The sequence below is a fragment of the Dromiciops gliroides genome, chromosome 1 (assembly GCF_019393635.1).
Source record: "Dromiciops gliroides isolate mDroGli1 chromosome 1, mDroGli1.pri, whole genome shotgun sequence".
NCBI lineage: Eukaryota > Metazoa > Chordata > Mammalia > Microbiotheria > Microbiotheriidae > Dromiciops > Dromiciops gliroides.
The window spans coordinates 711,036,345-711,058,907 of NC_057861.1; the positions used below are offsets into that span (position 1 = coordinate 711,036,345).

General features: G+C 43.5%; 1 protein-coding gene across 1 annotated transcript in view; it reads left to right on the forward strand.

Annotated features, from left to right (window-relative positions):
* SRGAP3 (SLIT-ROBO Rho GTPase activating protein 3) overlaps nt 1-22,563 on the forward strand; it is a 301,360-nt gene that overhangs the window by 141,433 nt on the left and 137,364 nt on the right. Inside the window, 1 exon segment of the mRNA XM_043982005.1 lies at nt 19,819-19,981. Coding sequence (XP_043837940.1) covers nt 19,819-19,981 — 163 coding nt within the window.

Consider the following 22,563-nt stretch of genomic DNA (forward strand, 5'->3'; position numbering starts at 1 on the left):
TCATTATTCAAGCTTCTCTGTGGGATGGGTCTAACTTGGGTCAGATTGCATACCCCCTGCACCACAAACTGGCCCGTTACCATGGTTCCAGGCCGTGGGTTAGAGTTTGGGCCTCCCCCTCCTTACTGTACTGCAGCAGGTCACTCCTGGTTCATGCCCAGTTGTCCTCTGGCTACCACCTACAATTTGTGAGCCATTTGGGCGCTAGGCCACTTACTCATGTGCCACAAAGCTTTTAAAAAGCAAGAATGTTGTTTTTATTGCTTGGGGCGGTGGGGGGGGGCTGCCCAGTAAATGGATTTTGTAGGCTGATAAATGTTTATGGTCTTTCTTAAGGCTGTCCTAGGTCTCTCACACACTGGAATAACATCCATTGACATTTCAAAGCAAGCCTTAACTGAGCTTGCATTTACTTACCTTAAGCAGATTTTAGTTTGACCTGGGAATCAGATTCCCAACAATGAAAGAAAGTTGCCTGGAACCAGAGAAGTATGAAAAGTATAGGTATCCCTTTGGGCAGAGGCGTTCTAGTATATATTTAACAACTGTCTCTCCAAGCACGCGCGTAGGAGTGGGTGGGGTGAGGAATACACACACGTACAGAGGACCGTGGTCAGTGTAGGTCCCTGTGGTCAAAGAGTATGGTCCATAGAGACCCTCTGACCCTTCCCAAATGCAGAGAGGGAGGTCGCAGTGGTGTGTGGAGATGAGCATCCCCTCTTGGAAATTTCTCTGGGAGAAGAAGGTTGCTTCTTCTCTGGTTGGCCCAACGTGCCGAGAGAAAGGAGAGCTCTCTCTCTCACCGCAGGAAGATGGAGAGTGAAGGAGAAAGAAGAGAAAATGGGAGAGGACAAGAGAGCTGAGAGAGGTGTGCTTTCCATGGGGCAGAAGAACAAAGGGAAAGGCCAATGCAATAAACTTTCATTGGCCTGTACATTAGCAGGGCCGACTTCATCCCATGCTGACCTTGTTCTACTCTTCCTCATATATCCCGGAAACCTTTTCTTTCCATCAGTGATTGTATGTTCGGGAATTACAATTTCATTTTATCAGCATAATTAAGGAGGTAAATCTTCTCACTCCCCCCTCCCTGGCCCTCCTAAGCCCTCTGATCTCTCTAAACTTCCATCATAAAATATATTTCCAAGTCAAATAGAAATGGTAGATTATCTAGTTTTGAATTGATCAATCAGGAGGCATTTATTAATCTCCAACAATATGCCAGGCACCGTACCAGGTTCTGGGAACACAGAGACAAAAGTGAGACAGTCTCTGACTTTAAGGAGCTTACAATTTAATTTTGGGATATAGTAGACATGTAGTCCCATGGAGTCTGAGTGACACCCAGAGAAGAGAGTTTTGGTGTAGGCAATGACAAGGACTGTGAGTGGAGCCTTAGGACAGTGGATTGCCAGTAGCAAGAAAATAGAATGTGGGGAGGGAGGGTGTCCAGAGGTGAAACAGATGGCATGATGCCCATCCTAGACGTCCCAGACGATAGCTGGATAGGAGTGGTCCATACCGTTGCATCTATCAGTTGGGGAATGTGTCCAAGAGCTCTGGGGATGGGTTAACCTGGGTTAAAATACTGGTTTGCAACCTGGTCAGCCTAGGGCAAGCCACCTCAGTTTTTCAGCTGTTAAGTGTGATATCACGAAAAACACAATGGGCTTGGAGTTGGGGCATGGGTTCAGATCCCACCTTAGATACTTACTAGATTTGTGATCACAGGCAAGTCACTTATCCCAGTTTGCCCATCGGTAAGATGAGGGCAGTGAAAATTCATAGTACTTACTTCAGAGGGTTGTTGTGAAGAAAATGTTCTGCCAATATTTTTGGTTTTGTTTTGTTTTGTTTTTTTTTGCGGGGCAATGGGGGTTAAGTGACTTGCCCAGGGTCACACAGCTAGTAGTGTCAAGTGTCTGAGGCCAGATTTAGAACTTAGGAACTCCTGAATCCAGGGCCAGCGCTTTATCCACTGCGCCACCTAGCCACCCCCCAGCGATTTTAAAGTATTAGATAAAAGTCACCCGGTACCAACCAGTATAGCACCATGGACTCCATCAACATTACACAGACTTGGGTCTATTTATGAAGGATATTGTGGGTAAGTGGACCTCACATGACTCATGTCCCCATCTCCCTATCAAACGAAAAACCCACTCTGTCCAAGCTACCCTGGTTTAAGCTTGGGTAATAGACTCCTAGGCAAAAAAACAGTATAGACTCAGTTAAAACATTTCATTAGAATAGAAAAGGAAATGTAAGACACTGGAAATATTATTGGTCCTTATTCTCCAAATGATGGCAAACATCCACAATTCCATCTCAGGGGAGCCGGAGAAAACAGCAAACAAGACTCCTGGCTCTGAACTTGGGGAAAGGTAATTTTCTTTTTCTCTGGGAACAAAAAAACCTGGTAGACAATCTGGTATGGGTCTGGAAGAGCAAAGCCTCTGGCACATCCAGATGTAGGTTGGCCCCTCTAGCCCATGTAGTATGAAGTGCTCAGCTCTCTTTAGATGGCTCCTGCCACCTCAGGACAGCTTGGTTGTTCTTTGCCCTTGCAATGTGGGCCTCAGAAACATACCCGGAATACTTGGGCTCATGGATGATACCATCGCAGACTTACTCCACAGGGCCCCTCTCCCCTCTCCCCCCAGTCGAGAAAACTCCACCAATCAGAATCTGTGTCTTCTGTTGCAATTATTCTGTATGGTAGGAATTTGATCTCATGGGAAATATAGTCCTGGAAAACCTTGCCCAGTGAGTGACTGCTCCTCGGATTTAGGCATCGTGGGAGATGCGTTTGGATGGACGTGCCCTTTTTCATAAACATGCACCATTATTAATATTCGCACCTTCTGCCTCACAGTTGTTGAAAGGAGCAAACGAGATGATGGATGTGGAAGTACTTTGTAGCCATAAAGAGCTCTTAGTATTAATAATAATTGAGAACCAGCTCCTAATGCATCTAAATGTACTTCTCTGCTCACTAAAGAAACAGAGAAAGAGGAGGTGCTTGGGTAGAAGGACTTTGAGAAGAAATGAATTTGCAAAGATTGGAGGGGGGCAGGAACTTTCTTTTTAAAAAATTAAATTATTTTTATTTGGAACTTAAACACAAAATAGAATGAGCATTTGCTTTTTTATACATAATAGAACAGAAAAAGGATTGTATATGAAACATGACTCTATTGTATTGTTAAGGGCTAAAATTCTAGCTAAACTGTCTAAAATATCTACTGAGTGGTCGCCAATAAATTATAAGCTTTAGCAAGAGTTAGACTTTTAAGCATTAATAAGGAGAATAAGAATTTGGTAAAGAGATAGAGAAAGGCCTAGATTTCTATCTATTAAAGGGAGAGCACATTTCTAGCTCCACTCTCCACCAGTGTCCTCAGGAAAAAGAGCGAGACTGAGCGCCAATCTCTTCCTTCCTCCTCCCACTAGCCTGCGTCACTTCCTGACGTCAAAGAAAAGACTCCTGGTCTTGCCCTCAAAGACCTTCGCTTCATGGGCGGAACTCTTCTACAGTAAGTCTCCAGCAGGTGGCGTCATTCCAATCGTTACAGTATACAACTGGCTTTTATTTTAAGCATATAATAAAATCAACTTGTAGTTTTCAAAGTTCTCCTGCTTTACTGGCTTTCTTGTTTTTTTTTTTTTGTTGTTGTTGTTTTTTTTGTTTTTTTTTTGCAGGGCAATGGGGGTTAAGTGACTTGCCCAGGGTCACACAGCTAGTAAGTGTCAAGTGTCTGAGGCCGGATTTGAACTCAGGTACTCCTGAATCCAGGGCTGGTGCTTTATCCACTGCGCCACCTAGCCACCCCCTACTGGCTTTCTTTCAGGCCTTCCTTCTGTTCTTTTCTCTTAATTAAAACAAAAAAAGATTCCTCAATGACTTTTTCTTTTCTTTCTTTCTTTTTTCTTTCTTTTTCCTTCCTTCCTTCCTTCCTTCCTTCCTTCCTTCCTTCCTTCCTTCCTTCCTTCCTTCCTTCCTTCCTTCCTTCCTTCCTTCCTCCCTCCTTTCCTTCTTTCCTTCTTTCCTTCTTTCCTTCCTTCCTTCCTTCCTTCCTTCCTTCCTTCCTTCCTTCCTTCCTTCCTTCCTTCCTTCCTTCCTTCCTTCCTTCGTTCCTTCTTTCTTTCTTTCCTTCCTTCCTTCCTTTATTGCTACCCTAGAACTATCCCCCTTTTGACCTCCTGTTATAAAAGAAAAACAAATCCTTTGTAATAAATACAAAGTCAAGCAAAACAAATTCCCATGTAGTCTGTGTCTGAGTATGTTTGTCTCTTCTTACATCTTGAGTTCATCACCTCTCTAGCAAGCTTCGTCATTGCTTCTCTGGAATAATGCTCTGTCATTGCATTGATGTGGATTCTTGAGTGAGTGAGTGAGTCAATAAACATTTATTAAGTGTCCATGTGCCAGGCACTGGGTTAAGTGCTGGGGATACACAGAAACAGAAACTTTCCAAGAAAGAAAGAGGCTGGTGCAGAAGGGCATCAGAAGCATGCTCATGTGGGAGAGAAATGCAAAGGGGGTTCTCATTTGCTGGTGGCTAGAGAGAAAACCAGAGCAATGAAGAGGGGGAAAACCCAGGTAGTACTGAAGATGGGAGAAGTAAAGGGGAGAGGAGAGGTCTCTGCCTAAATTTCTTCTTGAGGTTTATTAGCTCAGCATGAAGACTGAGAAGGTGAACAGTGCCAGAGAATGGAGAAAGGGATCTTTAAACTAGATACAGCCAGGATGGTGGGTGTTGAGGGAAGGAACAATATCAAAGAACACCTGTGTGCTAAAAAGAATTGGGAGCACTGGATAACCAGTGCAGAGAAGGACAGATGAGAGATCTGCATCTATTAGAAACCATTTGCTTCGTAGACAGGAAAGATATGAACGTGTGATGTAGGAGCGTGAGGTTGTTAGCTACCTTGAAGTCACCAGGGGAGAAAATTCCCACAAAGTCATCAATATATACAATTTTCCTTTTTTCATATTGAATTGGGTGAAATACTTGGCAATAGTCAGAGATGGAATACTTCCATAGAGCTGGAGGTGTACATTGTCATGATGCCCAGCAGAGTCATCCCTGTGTTGTGTGATGTCCAGGATGAATTATTACTCTGTGTATATGTGAGAATTGAGGATGGGTTCAAACAGAAGAGAATGAGATTTATTTTCCTGCAGGGACTTAGGCTATTGTAGAGAAGTAATGTAGCCTAATGGGAGTAATTTAGCTTATAGTGGAGTTGACAGTGGAGTCAAGAAGACTTAAGTTTATGTCTTGCCTATAATGGTTCTAGGGGCAGCTGGGTGGTGGGAGGTGCAATGGATAAAGTGTCAGGCCAGGAGTCAGGAAGTCCTGAGTTCCAATTTCACCTCAGACATTTACTAGCTGTATAACCCTGGGCAAGTCACTTAGCCCTGTTTGCCTCACTTTCCTCATCAGTAAAACGAGCTGGAGAAGGAAATGGCAAACCACTCCAGTATCTCTGCCAAGAAAAGCCCAAATGGGATCATGAAGAGTTGGACATGACTGAAATGACACGATAGTCCTAACTCCTCCCAATGACCCAGGCAAAATCCTAAAACGGGCAAGGTCTCTGCATCAGTATAGGGAGTTTCTGTGGCAAGAGTTCCCGTTAATAATGGAATCAAAGCGGGGCAGCTAGGTGGCGCAGTGGATAGAGCACCGGCCCTGGTTTCTGAAGGATCTGAGTTCAAATCCAGCCTCAGACACTTGACACTTACTTAGCTGTGTGACCCTGGGCAAGTCACTTAACCCTCATTGCCCCGCAAAAATAAAAACAAAACAAAAAACAAAAACAAAAAAATAATGGAATCAAAGCTCCCGACTGTCCTCCCAACTGCAAACTCCTTCTCCTCCCAGTTACCCAACAAATGCCTGGTTCCTTTGGAACTTAACAGCCTCAGATTGTGTCTGGGTGCACTAAAATGAGGGGCTTGGCTACATCCTACACCTAGGCTATGTCCTCTGGGAACTCTTCCTGACTTCAAAATCCAAACTCCATTCACTACTCCAGGGTGCCTCTCAATGACAATCAGATGAGAGAATGGAAGTGAAAGCCTGCTGTAAACCGCAATCCACTATGTAAATATAAACTACAGCTAATGATAATAGCTTGTATTTGTGTAATGCTTCATGGCTTACAATGGGCTTTCACACACATTACCTCATTTGATCAATACTAACTCTGGGAGGTAATCATAATTGACATTTAGACAGAGCTTTGCAGTTTACAAAGCACTTCATGGATCTTATCTGGTTTTCACAACAGCCCCATTTTACAGATGAGGCAACTGATATGCAGACTGGTGAGGTTAACTGTCCGTGGTCATAGAGTTACTAGGTATCAGAGGCAGGATAGCTTTCATTTTTGAGGCTTGTGAAGGGCTTTACAAATGGTGCCTCTTTTGGTTTTTCATTACAACCCTGGTGGTTAAAGGTGCTGTTAATATCCCCATTTGTCAGATGAAGAAGCTCAGTCTGAGAAGTTAGCTGACTTAACCAAAGTCACAAAGCTAATAAGTGCCTGGAGTAGGATCCAAACCCAGATCTTTTAGATTCCATTATCCAACACTCTACCTTGCCTCTTGGTAAACTGTGAAAGAAATAGTGTCTTTATTTTACAATTAAAGAAATTGCCCTGGAATCCTGCTGCCAACCCAGGGTTCCTGGCTCTGATTCCAGTGCTTTCCTATTACCTCCCTATACATTGCTAATGATCATGACAACAACATCTAACATTTTGGTTTGTAAAGTGCTTTACATATATTCTCTTATTTGAGCCTCCAAATAGCCCTGTGCTTGTATCTTCCTTCTTAGATTACCTCCCATTTACTCTGTATACATCTTGTATGTACAGGTGTTTTTTGTTGTTGTTGGCTGTTTGTTTTTCATATTGTTCGTCCCATTAGAATGTAAGCTTCTTGAGGGCAGGAACTCTTTTTGCTTTTCCTTTGGATCTCTAGCAAAGCCCTTAATAATAAATGCTCATTGGCTTGATGGACAGCACCCTCCCTTACCTTCCCCATCCTTGATCCTAGTTCTACCAGTCTTACCATTTTTTTTTTGTTTGTTTGTTTTTGCAGGGCAATGAGGGTTAAGTGACTTGCCCAGGGTCACACAGCTAGTTAAGTGTCAAGTGTCTGAGGCTGGATTTGAACTCAGGTCCTCCTGAATCCAAGGCCAGTGCTTTATCCACTGAGCCATCTAGCTGCCCCCAGTCTTATCATTTAATTACCAAATTGGCCTAGTCACTATCCTTCATGCAGATGAAACTCATTTCCGCTTCCATGCCTTTGCCCTGGTTGTTTTATTCCCAGGTATTCCTTTCTTACTCCCTTATGCTTATCTGATCGTTCATTTAACAAATATTGACTGTGCCTTTTCTGTACCCTGGGCTTTTGTGGAAAACACACAGTCCTATCTTTTTGTACCCGAGTCACGCTCTGCTTCCTCCATGAAGCCTCTCTAACTACTCCAAAGGGCATACTGTTCTCCCTCTTCTCTCATCTCTCACAGCTTACACATGGAATTCAAAATTTAGACTTTCATTGCATATTCTGTTGTATTTTTAACTGCTATTCCATGTCTGTTAGGCATGCAGTGGCTAGAGCCCTGGGCCTTCCTGAAGTCAGGAAGATTTGAGTTCAAATATGGCTTCATATGTTCACTAGCTTTGTGTCCCTGGGCAAGTCACGGAGCCTCTGCCTGCCTTAGTTTCCTTATCTATAAAATGGGGATAATAATAACCCTTACCTCCCAAGATAAAATGAAATCATATTTGTAAAGTGCATTGCAAATTTTAAAGTGCTATATAAATTCTAGTGTTATTATTATTATTATTATTAGACTTAGACTGTAACCTCCTTTTGGGTAGGGACAGTGACATATTTTTGTTTTTGTTTTTGGTGAGGCAATTGGGGTTAAGTGACTTGTCCAGGGTCACACAGCTAGTAAGTGTCGAGTGTCTGAGGCCAGATATGAACTCAGGTCCTCCTGACTCTATCCACTGTGCCACCTAGCTGCCCCTAATGACATATATTTTTAATCTCCCTCTGTGCTTTAGCACATAACAGATGCTCAATCAATATTAGTTGGTTTGCTAATTAACTCTTTTATGGGCATGAGGGTTTCCAAGGCATAAATTAGAAGATGGACGGGAGCAAGGAAGAATTATGGTAGGTGATAAAATAAAATGTTAGAGCTGGAAAGGACACTGGAAGTCACCTGGTCTAACTTCCTCATTGGACAGAAGTGGCACAGCGGGTCAACATGATTGGCCAAAGGTCATGGTAGAGCCATTCTTCAGATTTTTGCTCTTCCCTGGGCAGAATAAATGCCAGGCATGTTGTAGGGAGAGTGAGGACAGGCAAAGGCCTCTCTGCCTTCCCTCTGATCCTCTGGCCACCCTTATCCCTGATTCTAGTTCTGGAAGTCATCATCAAACCAGTACTGCCATTGTTATTGTAAAGGGCTTGTCAGTTTCCCCCCTGAAGGCTCAACTCACTATGGCTGTGCCCTGTCAGGATCTGCCTCTGTCCTTGGCCGCTGCTTCCTTAAATATGTCTCCTCTGGTACATCTGGGAGCTTCCTGAAGGCAGAGATTATCCCTCTGGGGCTTGGACTTGGCACAAAGAAAGCGATTAATAAATGCTTTTTCATTCTCTGAATTTTATGAAAAAAGGGGGGGGGGACCATGTCATAGATGTAGCTTTAGGAGGGATCTTAAATGTTATATAGGATTATCTTCCTTGCCCCCAACTTTATAGATGGGGAAACTGAGGCCCAGAGAACTTCAGTGACTCATGCCAGGTCATAAGTAGCAAAACCAGTATTCAAACCCCTGTGGCTCCAAGTTTAATATTCTTTCTATTATTGAGACAAGAGGAAAGGTAGTATCTGGAACAATTTTTAACCTTTTGTAATAATAATAGTAACAATAATAGTTCTCATTTATATTGTGCCTACTATATGCAAGGTACTGTGCTAAGTGCTTTACAAATGTTATCTCCTTTGATCCTCACAACAACCCTGGGTGCTGTCATCTTCCTCATTTTACAGTTAAGGAAACTGAGGCAAACAGGTTAAGTGACTTGTGCAGGGTCACACAGTTAGTACACATCTGAGGCTGCATTTGAACTCAGGTCTTCCTGACCCCAAGTGCAACGCTGTGTCCACTGTGCCACTTGACTTGCCTCTCCAGTTTCCTGGACCCCTTTGGCAGGCTGGTGAAGCCTAATATTACTGTGGTTTGTTGCCTACATTCATAATAGACAGAAATCCTAATTTCAGTTAGATGTTAGTGAAAATGAAGATGTAACTTTTCCCCATTCAAGTTCACAGACCCTTTGAAATCCATTTCTGGATGAGCCTCAAGTTAAAAATTGATGGTGTAGATTACCATACCCATTGCAAATTCTAGGGGCCACAAACCCCATGCCTCCTACCCTTGACATCTACATTTTTGCCTAATCTTCCCTTCTATTATCCCCTCCTTCCAGCACTAATCTCCTTTGGCCCCTAGTCCCTCTCCAGTTGTCCAGATGTATATTTTGCAACTGGACTCTGGAAGAGAGAGTGAGGCTGGTGACTTTGCACAGTCCTCCCTCACTTAAATCCAATTCACTTGCAGGTCATGACATCTCCTTTCAGATGCCATGGTCCTCTTCTAGAATGAAGGACAAACAACAACAACCAATGCTTTGGCCCCTAGTACTTCAGCTCCCCCTTTTCACTTGATAATTGGCAGTGAAGATTCCAGGTCAGGAGGTGTGCTTTTCCCCATTCTGGTTTGCATCTGAGGCAGCTATCCCACTGGCCCAACCTTAGGTATGTCACTGGGGCCTTTGGTGAGTGAGCCCATTCCCTTTGTGGCCCATGGGGTGAATCATGGTAAAAGTAGAACCTGCCCTTTGGAAGGCACAGCCTCAACAAAACATGCCCCTTCAGGGCATGGCTCTTCTCTTTGGAGGATGGAACCTTTCCTTTGGCCTCCTCGGAGCCCAGCTCATGCCTGTTCACTGCAGGCTCACCTCTGGGGTGAGTGCCAGAAGGAGGTGAGAACAAGCATTTCTCCTCTTTCTTTTTCTGGTTCCCAAATGCTCTCTCCTCCCACACATGCTCTGAGGCTTCTTTACGCTTTTCTAATCTGGATCCATGTGTCTAGCAAACATGAGCAAGCTGTTGGGTTTAGAGATAGTGTTGGGATCTTTCTTTCTTTCTTTTTTTCTCTTTCCTTCTTTTCCTCCCTCTATTCCTTCCTTTCTTTCTTCCTCCTCCCTTCCTTTTCCTTCCTTCCTTCCTTCCTTCCTTCCTTCCTTCCTTCCTTCCTTCCTTCCTTCCTTCCTTCCTTCCTTCCTTCCTTCCTTCCTTCCTTCCTTCCTTCCTTCCTTCCCTTCCTTTCTTTTTTTCTTTCTGTTTCTCTTTATGATTCTCTTTTCCTCTCTGTCTGTCTGTTCTCTCTTTATCTCTATCTCTGTCTCTACTCCGTCTCTGTCCCTCCAGCCAGAAAATTTCAGAGTATGAAGCCAAGGCATTAAAGTCTTGCAAGCCAGAGAAAGAGGCAGCACAGGTTAGCCTGAGAGGACATTGGGCTAGGAGGCAAGGACATTTGAGAACGAGTCCTGGGCCTTTTGTTTTTACTGTGTGACCTTGAATGAGACTCTCTAAGTTTCCTCCTCCTCCGTAAAATGAGGAGTTTGAGCTAGATGGCTTCTAGTTTTGAATATTTGGGTGTCAGGATCTCTAAGGTCCCTGTGACCCATTACCTTCCCCCTTAAGGTGACCATCTATCTTCCCTGTAGGTATCTTTTCTGCCTCTATTAAAATTTGTGTTGTCTCCTCCACTGGTATGGGAACTCCTTGAGGGTAGGCATGGCTTTCTTTGTCTTTCCCTAATGCCCAGAACACAGTAAGTGCTTAATAAATACTTGTGAAGTGATTGATTGCAGCTGTGTGCTGTAATGAAAAGAGCTGCATTTGGAGCCAGAGGTGGAATCCCTTTTCCATCACTTACTACTTTTTGTTTGTTTGTTTGTTTTTTTGTTTTTTTGGCGGGGCAATGAGGGTTAAGTGACTTGCCCAAGGTGACACAGCTAGTAAGTGTCTGAGGCCAGATTTGAACTTAGGACCTCCTGAATCCAGGGCCAGTGCTTTATCCACTGTGCCACATAGCTGCCCCACCATCACTTACTACTAATGTGACCCAGGGAAAGTCCCTTAATACCTTTAGGTCTTAGTTTCCTCCTCTGTAAAATGAAGATGTTGAGGTAAGAATAGGAGTTCTTAAACCTGGGGTTCCTGCTTGTTTTTTTGTTTGTTTGTTTGCTAGGAAATGAGGGTTAATGTGACTTGCCCAGGATCACACAGACTACTAGTGTCAATGTCGGAGGCCGCATTTGAACTCAGGTCCTCCTGAATCCAGGTCTGGTGCTTTATTCAGTTCGACACCTAGCTGCTCCTCCTGCTTGTGGGTTTTTTTTTTTTTTAGTGAGGCAATTGGGGTTAAGTGACTTGCCCAGGGTCACAAAGCTAGTTAAGTGTTAAGTGTCTGAGGCCGGATTTGAACTCAGGTACTCCTGATTCCAGGGCCGGTGCTCTATCCACTGTGCCATCTAGCTGCCCCTCTCCTGTTTGTTTTTAAACAACATATTGCCAATTTTATTTCAATATAATTGATTTCCTTTGTAATCATATGTATTTTATCTTATGCATTTAAAAGCATTATCCTGAGGATGGAGCCCTGGGCTTCACTGGACTGCCCAAGGGGTCTAGGACACACAAAAGGGTTAAGAACCTCTGCTAGAGATGACCTTGAAGATCTCTTCCAGCTCTAAATTCCTGATCCTCGACTCCTAGCTTTAAAGATCCATGGCCTATCTGGGAAGTTGACTTGTGAAGCCCAGCGAGGTCTCAAGCCAGTGAGTTAAGGGAAGGAGTTAGGAGTGTGCTGACTTTGCCAACTTCTTGACTCAGGGAATAAAAAAATTCTTTCAGCAAATTGAGCCAGCTCTGGTTTCCAAGGACTCTGGAGCCCTACCTTTAGATGAACCCCAAATAAAATCTTGGCTCTCAGCTCCCATTTCCTCTTGGAGGGGCAGAGCCATCCTGGCATTAAATTACTGAGCCTTGCAAAGTATCTCTACCAGCTCCTGGCACGGAGCTTTCTTCCAGGAAGTTATCAGTTATTGCAAAGAGACTAGCTTAGGTGATTGGTGATATCACTTCTGTAAACAGCTCAGTGAAATCAGCCTGATTCTTGACCTCATTGAATTAACCCCTTGCCAGCCACAGTCATCCAAGTTTGCTTGGACAGGATTTAATTTGCTTATTGTTTGATTGCTTTTGGTGACTTTTTATGGCATGGGATAAAGTCCATGGTCTGAAGAGTGGCAATTTCGGGGTCCCTTACAACTGGGCTCCAACCCATGGTTCTAACCTTGCCTCCTCTCATCCCTCAGCATGGAATAGCCAAGCTGGTCTTAACCCTATCTAATAGTAGAAAGAACACTGAGTGAAAGTCAGGATGTGTGAGTTCTAGTCTGACACTGAGACTAACTTGCTGTTGTGACCTAGGCAAGAGATCTCCTCTCTTGGGACCTCAACATTTCTCTTACTTATGACATGGAGGGAGATTACTCTTGAGGGTTCTTAACCTGGGGTCCACAAACATGTCTTTTATATTTGACTGCTCCATTTCAATATAATCAGTTTTCTTCATAATCCTAATTACTGGAGGTTTCAGGGGCAAGTCAAATGGAAGAGTCATAGGGTCTAGTGGAAAAGCAAATGGTAACACATCTTCTTTAATGCCATTTGTGTTGGAAAAACCATGTCTGTTTCTGATGTTGAACAGTCTGACAATGCCAATGACTCTCCATTTCCAGTAGACCTCTATGGTCAAGGACTATGGTTATGCCAAACACATTGACATGTCAGCCTCGTCTGAAAGCCCGTACCTTCTTCTAGACCTGCACTCTGCCATCTCTGGCAGAGGGTGTGCCTTGCCTTCAGTCGCCCCCAGAGCTCATTCACACCCAGTCATTGATCAGAGTTCTGAAGTCTGGCAGCATTATTGGAGATTGTTCTCCCGGTTCTTCCTGCTTTGCTTTGCCTCAGTTCAGACAAGTATAACAAAGTTTCCTTGAATTCTTTGTATTCATCATTTTTTTACAGCTCCATGATATTTCATGACATCCCTATGCCACAACTTATTTAGCCAAAGCATATAGTGGCAAGAGTGCTGACCTTAAAGTCACAGGACTTGAGTGTGAATCCTGGCTCTGCCAATTAGTATCCCTGGGCAAGTCACTTAGCTCCTCTAGACCTCAGTTCCTTCATCTGTAAAAAGAGTTGGTTCGACCAGATAACCCCTAACAGGCATTCTGTCTTTAGGTCTATCATCTAGGATGTCCCGACTCCCCAATTAATGGGCAATGACTTGCCTTCTAGTTCTTTGCTTTTACAAAAAGGGGTGCTCTAGAGGCTTTTGTACAGATCCATTTTCCAAAAGCTGTAGTATCCCTACCCATATATGCACTGACCTGAGCTCAGATGGATCTGGGGTGGTGTATTTAGAGCCAGAAGAATCCTCGGGGATCATCCAATCCAACCCCTCTCTCTTCATTCGACAGGAGAAAATGGAGGCCCAGAGAGGCCATATGATGACCCAAGGCTACGTAGATAGTAAGTGGCAGGAGGCAGGACCCCTGACACCAAATCCAGTTCTTTGACTTTCTCGTGCTGCCTGGCTGCTATTAACATCAGAGGGTCTCACGTTGCATGCCTTGTATGCTCTGATGAGGCGGCAACACGTAAATAAAAACTCGGGCCCTATGAGATGTGTGCAGAATGGATGGGAGGTAACCTGGAAGGCATTAGCAACTGGGGAGATCAAGAAAAGCTGCCTTCCTTGCGGGGTGGGGCGGGGGTGGACGTAGATCTGAGTCTTGAAGGAAGCCTGGGAAACCAAGTGGTGTAGGTGAAGGAGCTGTCACTGTCAGACACCCTATTACAAGTGTATGTAGAATGCATTTTAACTTCAGCATTATTATAGATGGTAGCTAGTTCCATAACACAGGTGTTCTTCACTGTTTCCTGTGTCATGGGCCCCTCTTTGGCAGTGTGTGGTCAAATCTATGGACAGCTTCTAAGAATACCATTTTTTTTTTGGCCGGACAGTGAGGGTTAAGTGACTTGCCCATGGTCACACAGCTAGTAAGTGTCAAGTGTCTGAGGCCAGATTTGAACTCACGTCCTCCTGAATCCAGGGCTGGTGCTTTATCCATTGTGCCACCTAGCTGCCCCAGAATACCATTTTTAAATGCATAAGATAAAGCACAAGGATTATTTTTTAAAGAAGCTGATTATATTGAAATCTAGTCATCGAAGTATTTTTAAAAGTTCATGACACCCTGACCTAGTGGGAGCATCTGTATAACTGAATCAAAATGGGAAAGGCCAGGCTATTTTCATTTTAGTTATGAAGGATCTGTGATTTCTAAATGGGGAGCTTTCATGGGAGTGTGGGAGGGAACTCTGTAGTAGATTAGACCTAAGGAACTCCCTCAAACATATAGAAATTAAGTGACTTGCCCTGGGTCACAGAACTAATAAGTGTTGGAGGTGAGAGTTGAATCACAGACTTCATGACTTGAAGCTCATTACTCTAGAAACTACACTACCACCATGGCTGTCTTCACATCACTGCATAATTAAAGCCCCTCTTATTAAAATAATAATTTCTATTTTAGACTAGAAATTCTAGAAGGTGATGTTTCATATTTTTAGTTAATTTCTCAGAGGACTAGAGTACTGGCTCTGGAGTCAGGAAGCCCTTAGTTCAAATTTGGCCTCAGACACTAACTCAGCTGGGTGGCCCTGGGCAAGTCACTTAGCCCTGTTTGCCTCAGTTTCCTCACCTGTGAATAAGCTACAGGAGGAAATGGTAAAACATTCCAGTATCTTTGCCAAGAAAACCCTAAAAAGGGTCACTAAAGAGTTGGAAATGACTGAATAACAACAACAAATATTCTCTTAACTTAAGGCCCTTCCTTCAACCTTAGGAAGCCTGGTGAGTGAGCAGGAAAAAGAGGAGCAACTCAAAGAGAGGGGAAACTACAGTGGTTCCTGGGCTTGTTAGCTAGTCACTTCCCTTTAAATCATAGCTGAGGATGGGAGGAATTGGAGAAAAGGCAGAGGTAAGAGAGTACAAACTGTTGAACCCTGACTTGCTTCGAGACATTTTACTAGGAGTTAAGGTTTCCTCCAGCATCTCCTGAGGTCTCCTTTTCCCTTGGTACATTTCACAGTAGGGGAAGCTTGCTACCATAGGGATCAGAGATGTTCAGGTCCTAGGCAGCTGATTCTGGAGCAGAGAGGGTGGTGGGTGTTGCTGCTTTCATGATGACAATAGATGCCATTTATATAGTGTTTTAAGGTTAAAAAATGCTTCATGTACATGATTGAATCACATATTTAGAGCTAGAAGGGACCTGAGAGGTCTTCTAGGTCAACTCTCCCTGCCCCCCATCTTACAGATCAGGAAACTGATGCTCAGGAATGTGGAGCGACTTATTCCAACGCTTCTTAGGTACCTTTGAAGAAACACAGGACCTTTGATTCCAAGCCTGGAACTCTTTCTACTTTGCCACCTTGTTTTCATCCTAAAACACCTTCAGGGTATGAGCTGAAAGTATATATAGGTATGGGGGTGCATCATGGTGTAGCAATAGAGTTCTGGACTTGGAGTCAGGAAGACCTGGCTTTAAATCCCCACCCCCCACTCCCTTACTGGTGGTGTGACCATGGGAAAGTCAGTTCACTTCTCCAAGCCTGTTTTCTTATCTATAAAATGGAGATAACGAAAGCTCTAACAGCAATCTCTATCTGGATGGGCTGATGGGACGCTCAGACAAGCTAATGCAGACAATGCACTTTGTAAATGCTTAAGTACTATATAAATGTGAGCTGCCATTATCCTCTTCTGTAAGATGAGGAGAGGGAGGTTCAGGTAGTGCCAGAGGTAGCATCTGGACGCGCCTCTCTTCTGGTTCCAAGCCCAGAACTTTAACCACTATTCCACACAACTTGTCCTTCCATGTATGAGCCACCATCCCATCTCCCTTTCTACCTACCCCTCTTCTCCCCTCCCAGCTGTTGTAGAAGATTAAGAACATTCTCTTTCCTCACCTTAGCTGTGGTCACAGGGCACTGCAGGACCTTTGAAGAGCCCACTTTTGGGTAAAGCAAGATAAGGTACATGAAAGCACTACAGAATTTGTATACCTATTTCAGCCCAAGGTGCTTGCTATTAGTATCTCCTTTTGGGGTTTGGGCTTTCTGGTCTGTAAGAAGAACAAAGTAAAATTTACAGATCTGTCAGGTTATTTGGGATCATAAGCTAGACCTCCCCACAGTGCTAGATGCTCACAGATGCTCTAGAGGCGAGAGTCTCTGAGTTGGAGACCCCTGAGGTTACGTAGTCCAGTGGGTACCCGAAACACAGTCTCCTTCACAAAATCCCCAGCCTTTGCTTCGAAGCTCTCCTGAGAAGGGTCACTCCCTTCCATCCAAGACATCCCTTTCTACTGAATGGTTCTCATTGTTAAGTCATTTCACCCCATCTCAGCCTCTGGGCAACTTGAACCCTTAGCTCTGCCCTCTGGGGTACAACAAAATCAGTCTAATCCTTTGGCTATGAGGCTCCATTTCAAATACTTTAAGACAACTCGAGTGCTTTAGATAAATCTCATCTTCTTCAGATCAAACATTCCCAGTTTCTTCCACCAAATCCCTGTATGGCATGAACTTTATGTCTTTACTATCCTGGTTGATTTTACCTTTTCAATATCACTCTGCCACCACCCTAGGACAAGATTTCATCAACTGCACTATTGCAGTAATCCGTTGATTGGTCTGCCTGCCCCAAGTCTTTCCCCACTCCCGTCCATCCTGCACTCAGCTATCCAAGTGACATGTTGTCCAGTCATGTAACCCCATTAGTCATTTTTGCTTCATCTTTTGTGGTTCAGGGATCATTCTTTTTGGGAAACAAACCAGCAGCAATATAAGAACTGGGTGGGTCTGCCTTCTTTCAGTTAGCCTTCGTATTTCTTTCTTTTTTCAGGGCAATGAGGGTTAAGTGATTTGCCCAGGGTCACACAGCTAGTAAGTGTCAAGTGTTTGAGGCTGGATTTGAACTCAGGTCCTCCTGAATCCAGGGCTGGTGCTTTATCCACTGGACCACCTAGCTGCCCCCAAGCCTTCGTATTTCTGCTACTCTTGAAAGACCTAGAGATTTTAATGGAAGAAGCAAACCAGTCAATAGTGCTAGAAAGCAACATCTTGTATTATAAGCAGAATTTATATCGAACGACAGAAGAAACTTGACTTTTAGGTGAGGGATGCATTGGCATCAAAATGACCTGAAAGACAAAGGTACGACTAGATCTCTGGAGGGGGTATTTAGGGTCCCAGCCTCACTGGGATTGTCGCAGAATCATAGGATTGGGACTGTGATGGACTTTCTAGGTTAATCTGGTCCAGCCTTTTCTTACTCTTCCTTTTCCTCTTCCTCTTTCTCATCCTTTTTTTTTTTTTTTTTTTTTTAGGCAGTCGGGGTTAAGTGACTTGCCCAGTGTCACACACCTAAGTGTCTGAGGTTGGATTTTAACTCGGGTCCTGACTCCAGGGCTGGTGCTCTGTGCCATTTAGTTGCTCCTCTTCATTTTACATATGATGAAACTGGGAACTAAGGTCAAGGGACTTTCACAAGATCACCCAGGTAGCAAAAGGCAGAGTTGGCATTTAATCTCAGGTCAGATCTTCAGGAGGAGGGACATTGGTGATCCAAGGGAAAGGCTTCCCGCTGCTAGGGAAACTAGGCTCTCAGTTACTCCACTATCTTTTTTTTTTTTTTTTTTTTTTTGGCGGGGCAATAAGGGTTAAGTGACTTGCACAGGGTCACACAGCTACTTAAGTGTCAAGTGTTTGAGGCTGGATCTGAACTCAGGTCCTCCTGAATTCAGGGCCAATGCTTTATCCACTGCGCCACCTAGCTGCCCCCTCCACTATCTTTTTGCTTCAGGATATGTGGGCTGCCCTGCACAGTAGTGTTGGGATTGGCTGTGAAAGAGGGCTAAGCTTTTTATAGGGAGGGTCAGAGTCTTTGATTAAATGTATACAATGAATTTCCCCCTTTCAATGTCATAGATGGAGAGATGCCAAGCATAGAAGAGGGAAGTAGCTAGCATTGAATTTCGCATTTACATATATCATGTCATTTGAACCTCACAATAGCTGTGGGAATTAGGTGCTCTTATTTTTTTTTAATCGTAAAAGTATTTTATTATTTTCCAGTTCCATGTAGAGATAGTTTTCAACAATTGTTTTCATAAGATTTTTCCAAAGTTTTCTTCCTCCCTCCTTTCTCTCCCCCCTCCCCAAGACAGAAAGCAATCTGATATACGTTATACATGTACATTCACATTAAACACATTTCTGCATTAGTCATGCTGTGAAAGAAGAATCAGAACAAAAGGGAAATTAGGAACTCTTATCTCCATTTTTGCAGATCTGGAAACTGAGGTACACAAAAAGTAAGGGGCTTTGCAGGGTCAGTTCATTCTGAGCTTTAACTTTGCTAACACTATTCATATCTTTTGATCCCTCTTCTGTTCCTTTTGCTTCTGTATTTTGTAAACTTCTTTTAAAATGTAAGTTGTCTCTAGAGTACATCCACATTGGTCTCTTCAGAGAACTTTTCCTTTTCCTCCTTATTAGAACTATTTTTTTTTATTTTTAGAATTTCATTGTTGAGAGCTTTCCATTGATTCTGGTCCTTTTGACATTTGCTTTTCCCAACACCTAGGGTGTATGTCTGATTATGTCTGATTTTCCTGTTCTTTTCTACTTTGAGTGCTGAGATGGGGCCAGGTCCCCATCAAAATTCCCATTGTTTCTACTTCAGCGACTGGCTATCTTCATTTGTCAGAATCAGTGAAATCATTGCTTTCCCTTTATTTTTTAATTTAATTTAATTTAATTTAATTTTTTTTTGCGGGGCAATGGGGGTTAAGTGACTTGCCCAGGGTCACACAGCTAGTAAGTGTCAAGTGTCTGAGGCCGGATTTGAACTCAGGTACTCCTGAATCCAGGGCCAGTGCTCTATCCACTGCGCCACCTAGCCACCCCCCTTTCCCTTTATTTTTGAAGGATGAAATTATCATCAAGGAAAAGTCAAGAATGTATTAGCCGAACTGCAAATTTCAAGATAACTCAAGTCCCCTATTTACTACCATATTATGCCTACAGAAAGGAAGAACAATCAAGAAGCTCATTAAATTGTGCTTCTTCTAACACTTTCATTAACAAAGTTAATAATTCTGTTTATGTGAGACCATCTGCCTCCATTGTAGGCTTTTAGTAATGTATTTACATTTTACTGTGGCTACGGCCACAGCTGACACTCCTGCTCATAGCTCTAATCCAAGCAGAAGGACTTTAACAGGGAACTAACCTTGGGAATAGAAGTGTAAACTGAAGCACAATTCCTTAATCTCCTTGTGGACCTTCCCAGCTGTTGCTTCTATTCTGTAAAGCAAGGAATAACATTGTTCTAAATATGACTCATTTGTGGATCTCTAAACTCCTTTTTTTAAAAGTCAACAAATATTCATTAAGCACTTGCTGTGTTCTTGGAGCTTTTTTTTTTTTTTCCAGGAGGAAAAGGAGAGTGTCTCCAGTATTCTGTATATATTAAACATTGTTTGGGATTATTTTGTTTCCCCAGGAAGGATCAATACCTCCTCTCTCCTGTGAATTGCTGGTATCTAGTGTTGAACCAGACCCGGCGTGAGAGTCGGGACCATGCTACCCTCAATGACATCTTCATGAACAACGTCATCGTCCGCCTCTCCCAAATCAGTGAGGATGTTATCCGGCTCTTCAAAAAGGTGAGTGGGAAATCTGTACTGAGGGTATTGGGTTTGTGGACAAGATGGAGTGTCAACCAAACCTAAGCTAGAAGGACCGCTAGATTATGTACGGTGGGAAACACCTGTGGCTAAGGGAAAGGAAAATTTGTTAGTGACATAAGAATGAGGGTCTCTTCCCTTTTTCTGAAACATACTGCCTCACTGGACCATTAAACCCTTGCTCTTGTAGGTCATATACTAACAAATTCAATGATATGCCCATGGGGGATTACCCACTTTGTGGATTAACCCCAATAGTTGGTTTTTGTTTTGTTTTGTTTTGTTTTTTGGTGAAGCAATTGGAGTTAAGTGACTTGCTCAGGGTCACACAGCTCGTAAGTGTCAAGTGTCTGAGGCCAGATTTGAAACTCAGGTCCTCCTGACTCCTAGGCCAGTGCTCTATCCACTGTGCACCTAACTGCCCTACCCCCCATACTTTTAAAGTACTAGGCTTCCCTTCCCTGACCATAGCAGCTACTCCCTATGAATCTAGTCGTCCTTTCTCTGTTGCCAGTTGATGGGTACTTAAAGAGCAGAGACTAATTTTAATATCAACCCAAACAAAGCATAATTAGCAAAGGAAAATCTGCTGGAAAAAAATGTGTTCCAAAGTAAAATAGACGTGACTTTGGGATAATGTGTTCTTTTCACTCCCTGTATCTAATCGTTTGCCAGATCTTGCTTCTACCTCTCTTCAGCTCTGGTTGCATTCTCCTTCTTTCCACTCCAGGCCCTCATCTGCCTCTCTTCTCTCCAATTCATCCTCCTTCCTGCTACCAAGTTCACCTTTCTAAGACCCAGGCCTGACCATTGCTCAGAGAATCGTAGTGGCTCCTATTGCCTTGAAGATGATTTTTCTTAACAAACTCCCTGTCTTGGCATTTAGAGTCCTCTGGCTCCAAATGACCTTAATTCATTTTACTTCCCCTTTCACACTTTCTACTTTTCAGCCAAATCGGCCTGCTTGCTGTTCCTCAAACTCGACATTTCATTTCCTGTCTCTATGCCTTTAAATGGTTTTCTCCCCCATGACTGGAATGTACACCTTCGCCTCCATCTCTTAGAATCTCTAGCTTCAGCCTTGAAGGCTTACTTCAGGTGTTACCCCTGTAGGAATTCTTTCATGAGCCTCCAAGTTCTTAGTGTTTTCTCAGTCTTCATTTTATCTTGTATTATACTAATATGTGCAATGTTGCATCCCCTACTCCACCCCACTCTGAAAGAAAGAGGTAAAAAAATCAGTTTTTCAAAACCGACCAACACACTGACCATGTCTAATAGTATCCACAGTCCTCCACCCCCATAGTGGAGGAAGGGAGTAACATTTTCTCAATGCTTCTCTGGGGTCAAGCTTTGTCAAAGTTCCTCTCCTCTCCTCTCCTCTCCTCTCCTCTCCTCTCCTCTCCTCTCCTCTCCTCTCCTCTCCTCTCCTCTCCTCTCCTCTCCTCTCCTCTCCTCTCCGCTCCTCTCCTCTCCTCTCCTCTCCTCTCCGCTCCTCCTCTCCTCTCCTCTCCTCTCCTCTCCTCTCCTCTCCTCTCCTCTCCTCTCCTCTCCTCTCCCCTCCTCTCCTCTCCTCTCCTCTCCTCTCCTCTCCTCTCCTCTCCTCTCCTCTCCTCTCCTCTCCTCTCCTCTCCTCTCCTCTCCTCTCCCCCTTGCTTGCTTCCTTTCTTTCCTCTCACAATATTGTAGTCATTGTGTATATTGCTTTCCTGGTTCTGATGTCTTTGATTTGCATCAGTTTAGAGGTCTTCCTAGACCTTTCTGAATTCTTTCTATTCATTTTTTCTTATGGATCAGGGATATTCTATTATATTCATATGCCAAGATTTGTTTAGCTGTCCCCTTTCTGAGGGGGATTGGCCACACTTTCACAGTCTTCCATTCATATTTCAATGCCCCAAAGATTTAAAATTGCATTTTTCTTTGCTATTAATATAGACTAACCTTTCCATCAGATTTTATGGTAGTTCAGAGCTGGGTGTGAGTGGATGAAAGAATAATACTCTGACATCCTCTTAGCCCTACCTGAAGTTGGCCAGGGCATTGATTGTGGGGAACTAAATACAGTTACGGTGGCTCCCTTTTCCTGCATAGTTAATGTCTATGTGTTCATTCCATCACTTTTGCTGCCTTTAAAAAAAAAAGCTATCTAGATACTACAATTGGTTATAATGTCATTTGTTTCTTTCCGCTGTGGAAGTATCCGATGCTATGGGCTGACTTCCTTCTTTCCAGTTGGTGGTATATGTTTTTCTGGGTTTGTATGAATGAAGATGAGGTCACACACCATGAGGTAGAATCAGACTCGTTTGAGGGCAGACTGACCCTTGTCACTTCTCTCCTGTTTCTGCCTTCTCTCTCTTGCCTTGAAGGACATGTGGTTTACAAGGACATCCTTTTCTTTCTAGCTCATCACCTTCCTTCAGGTGTGAGGCTTAGGAGTAATGGGGTGGTTTGATGAGCAGGGAGCGCAGAGGAGAAAGGAAAGCCAATTTAAAATATAATCAACACTCAATTATCTCCAGGTGGATTATCCACACTGCAGATTATTCTCGGCATGT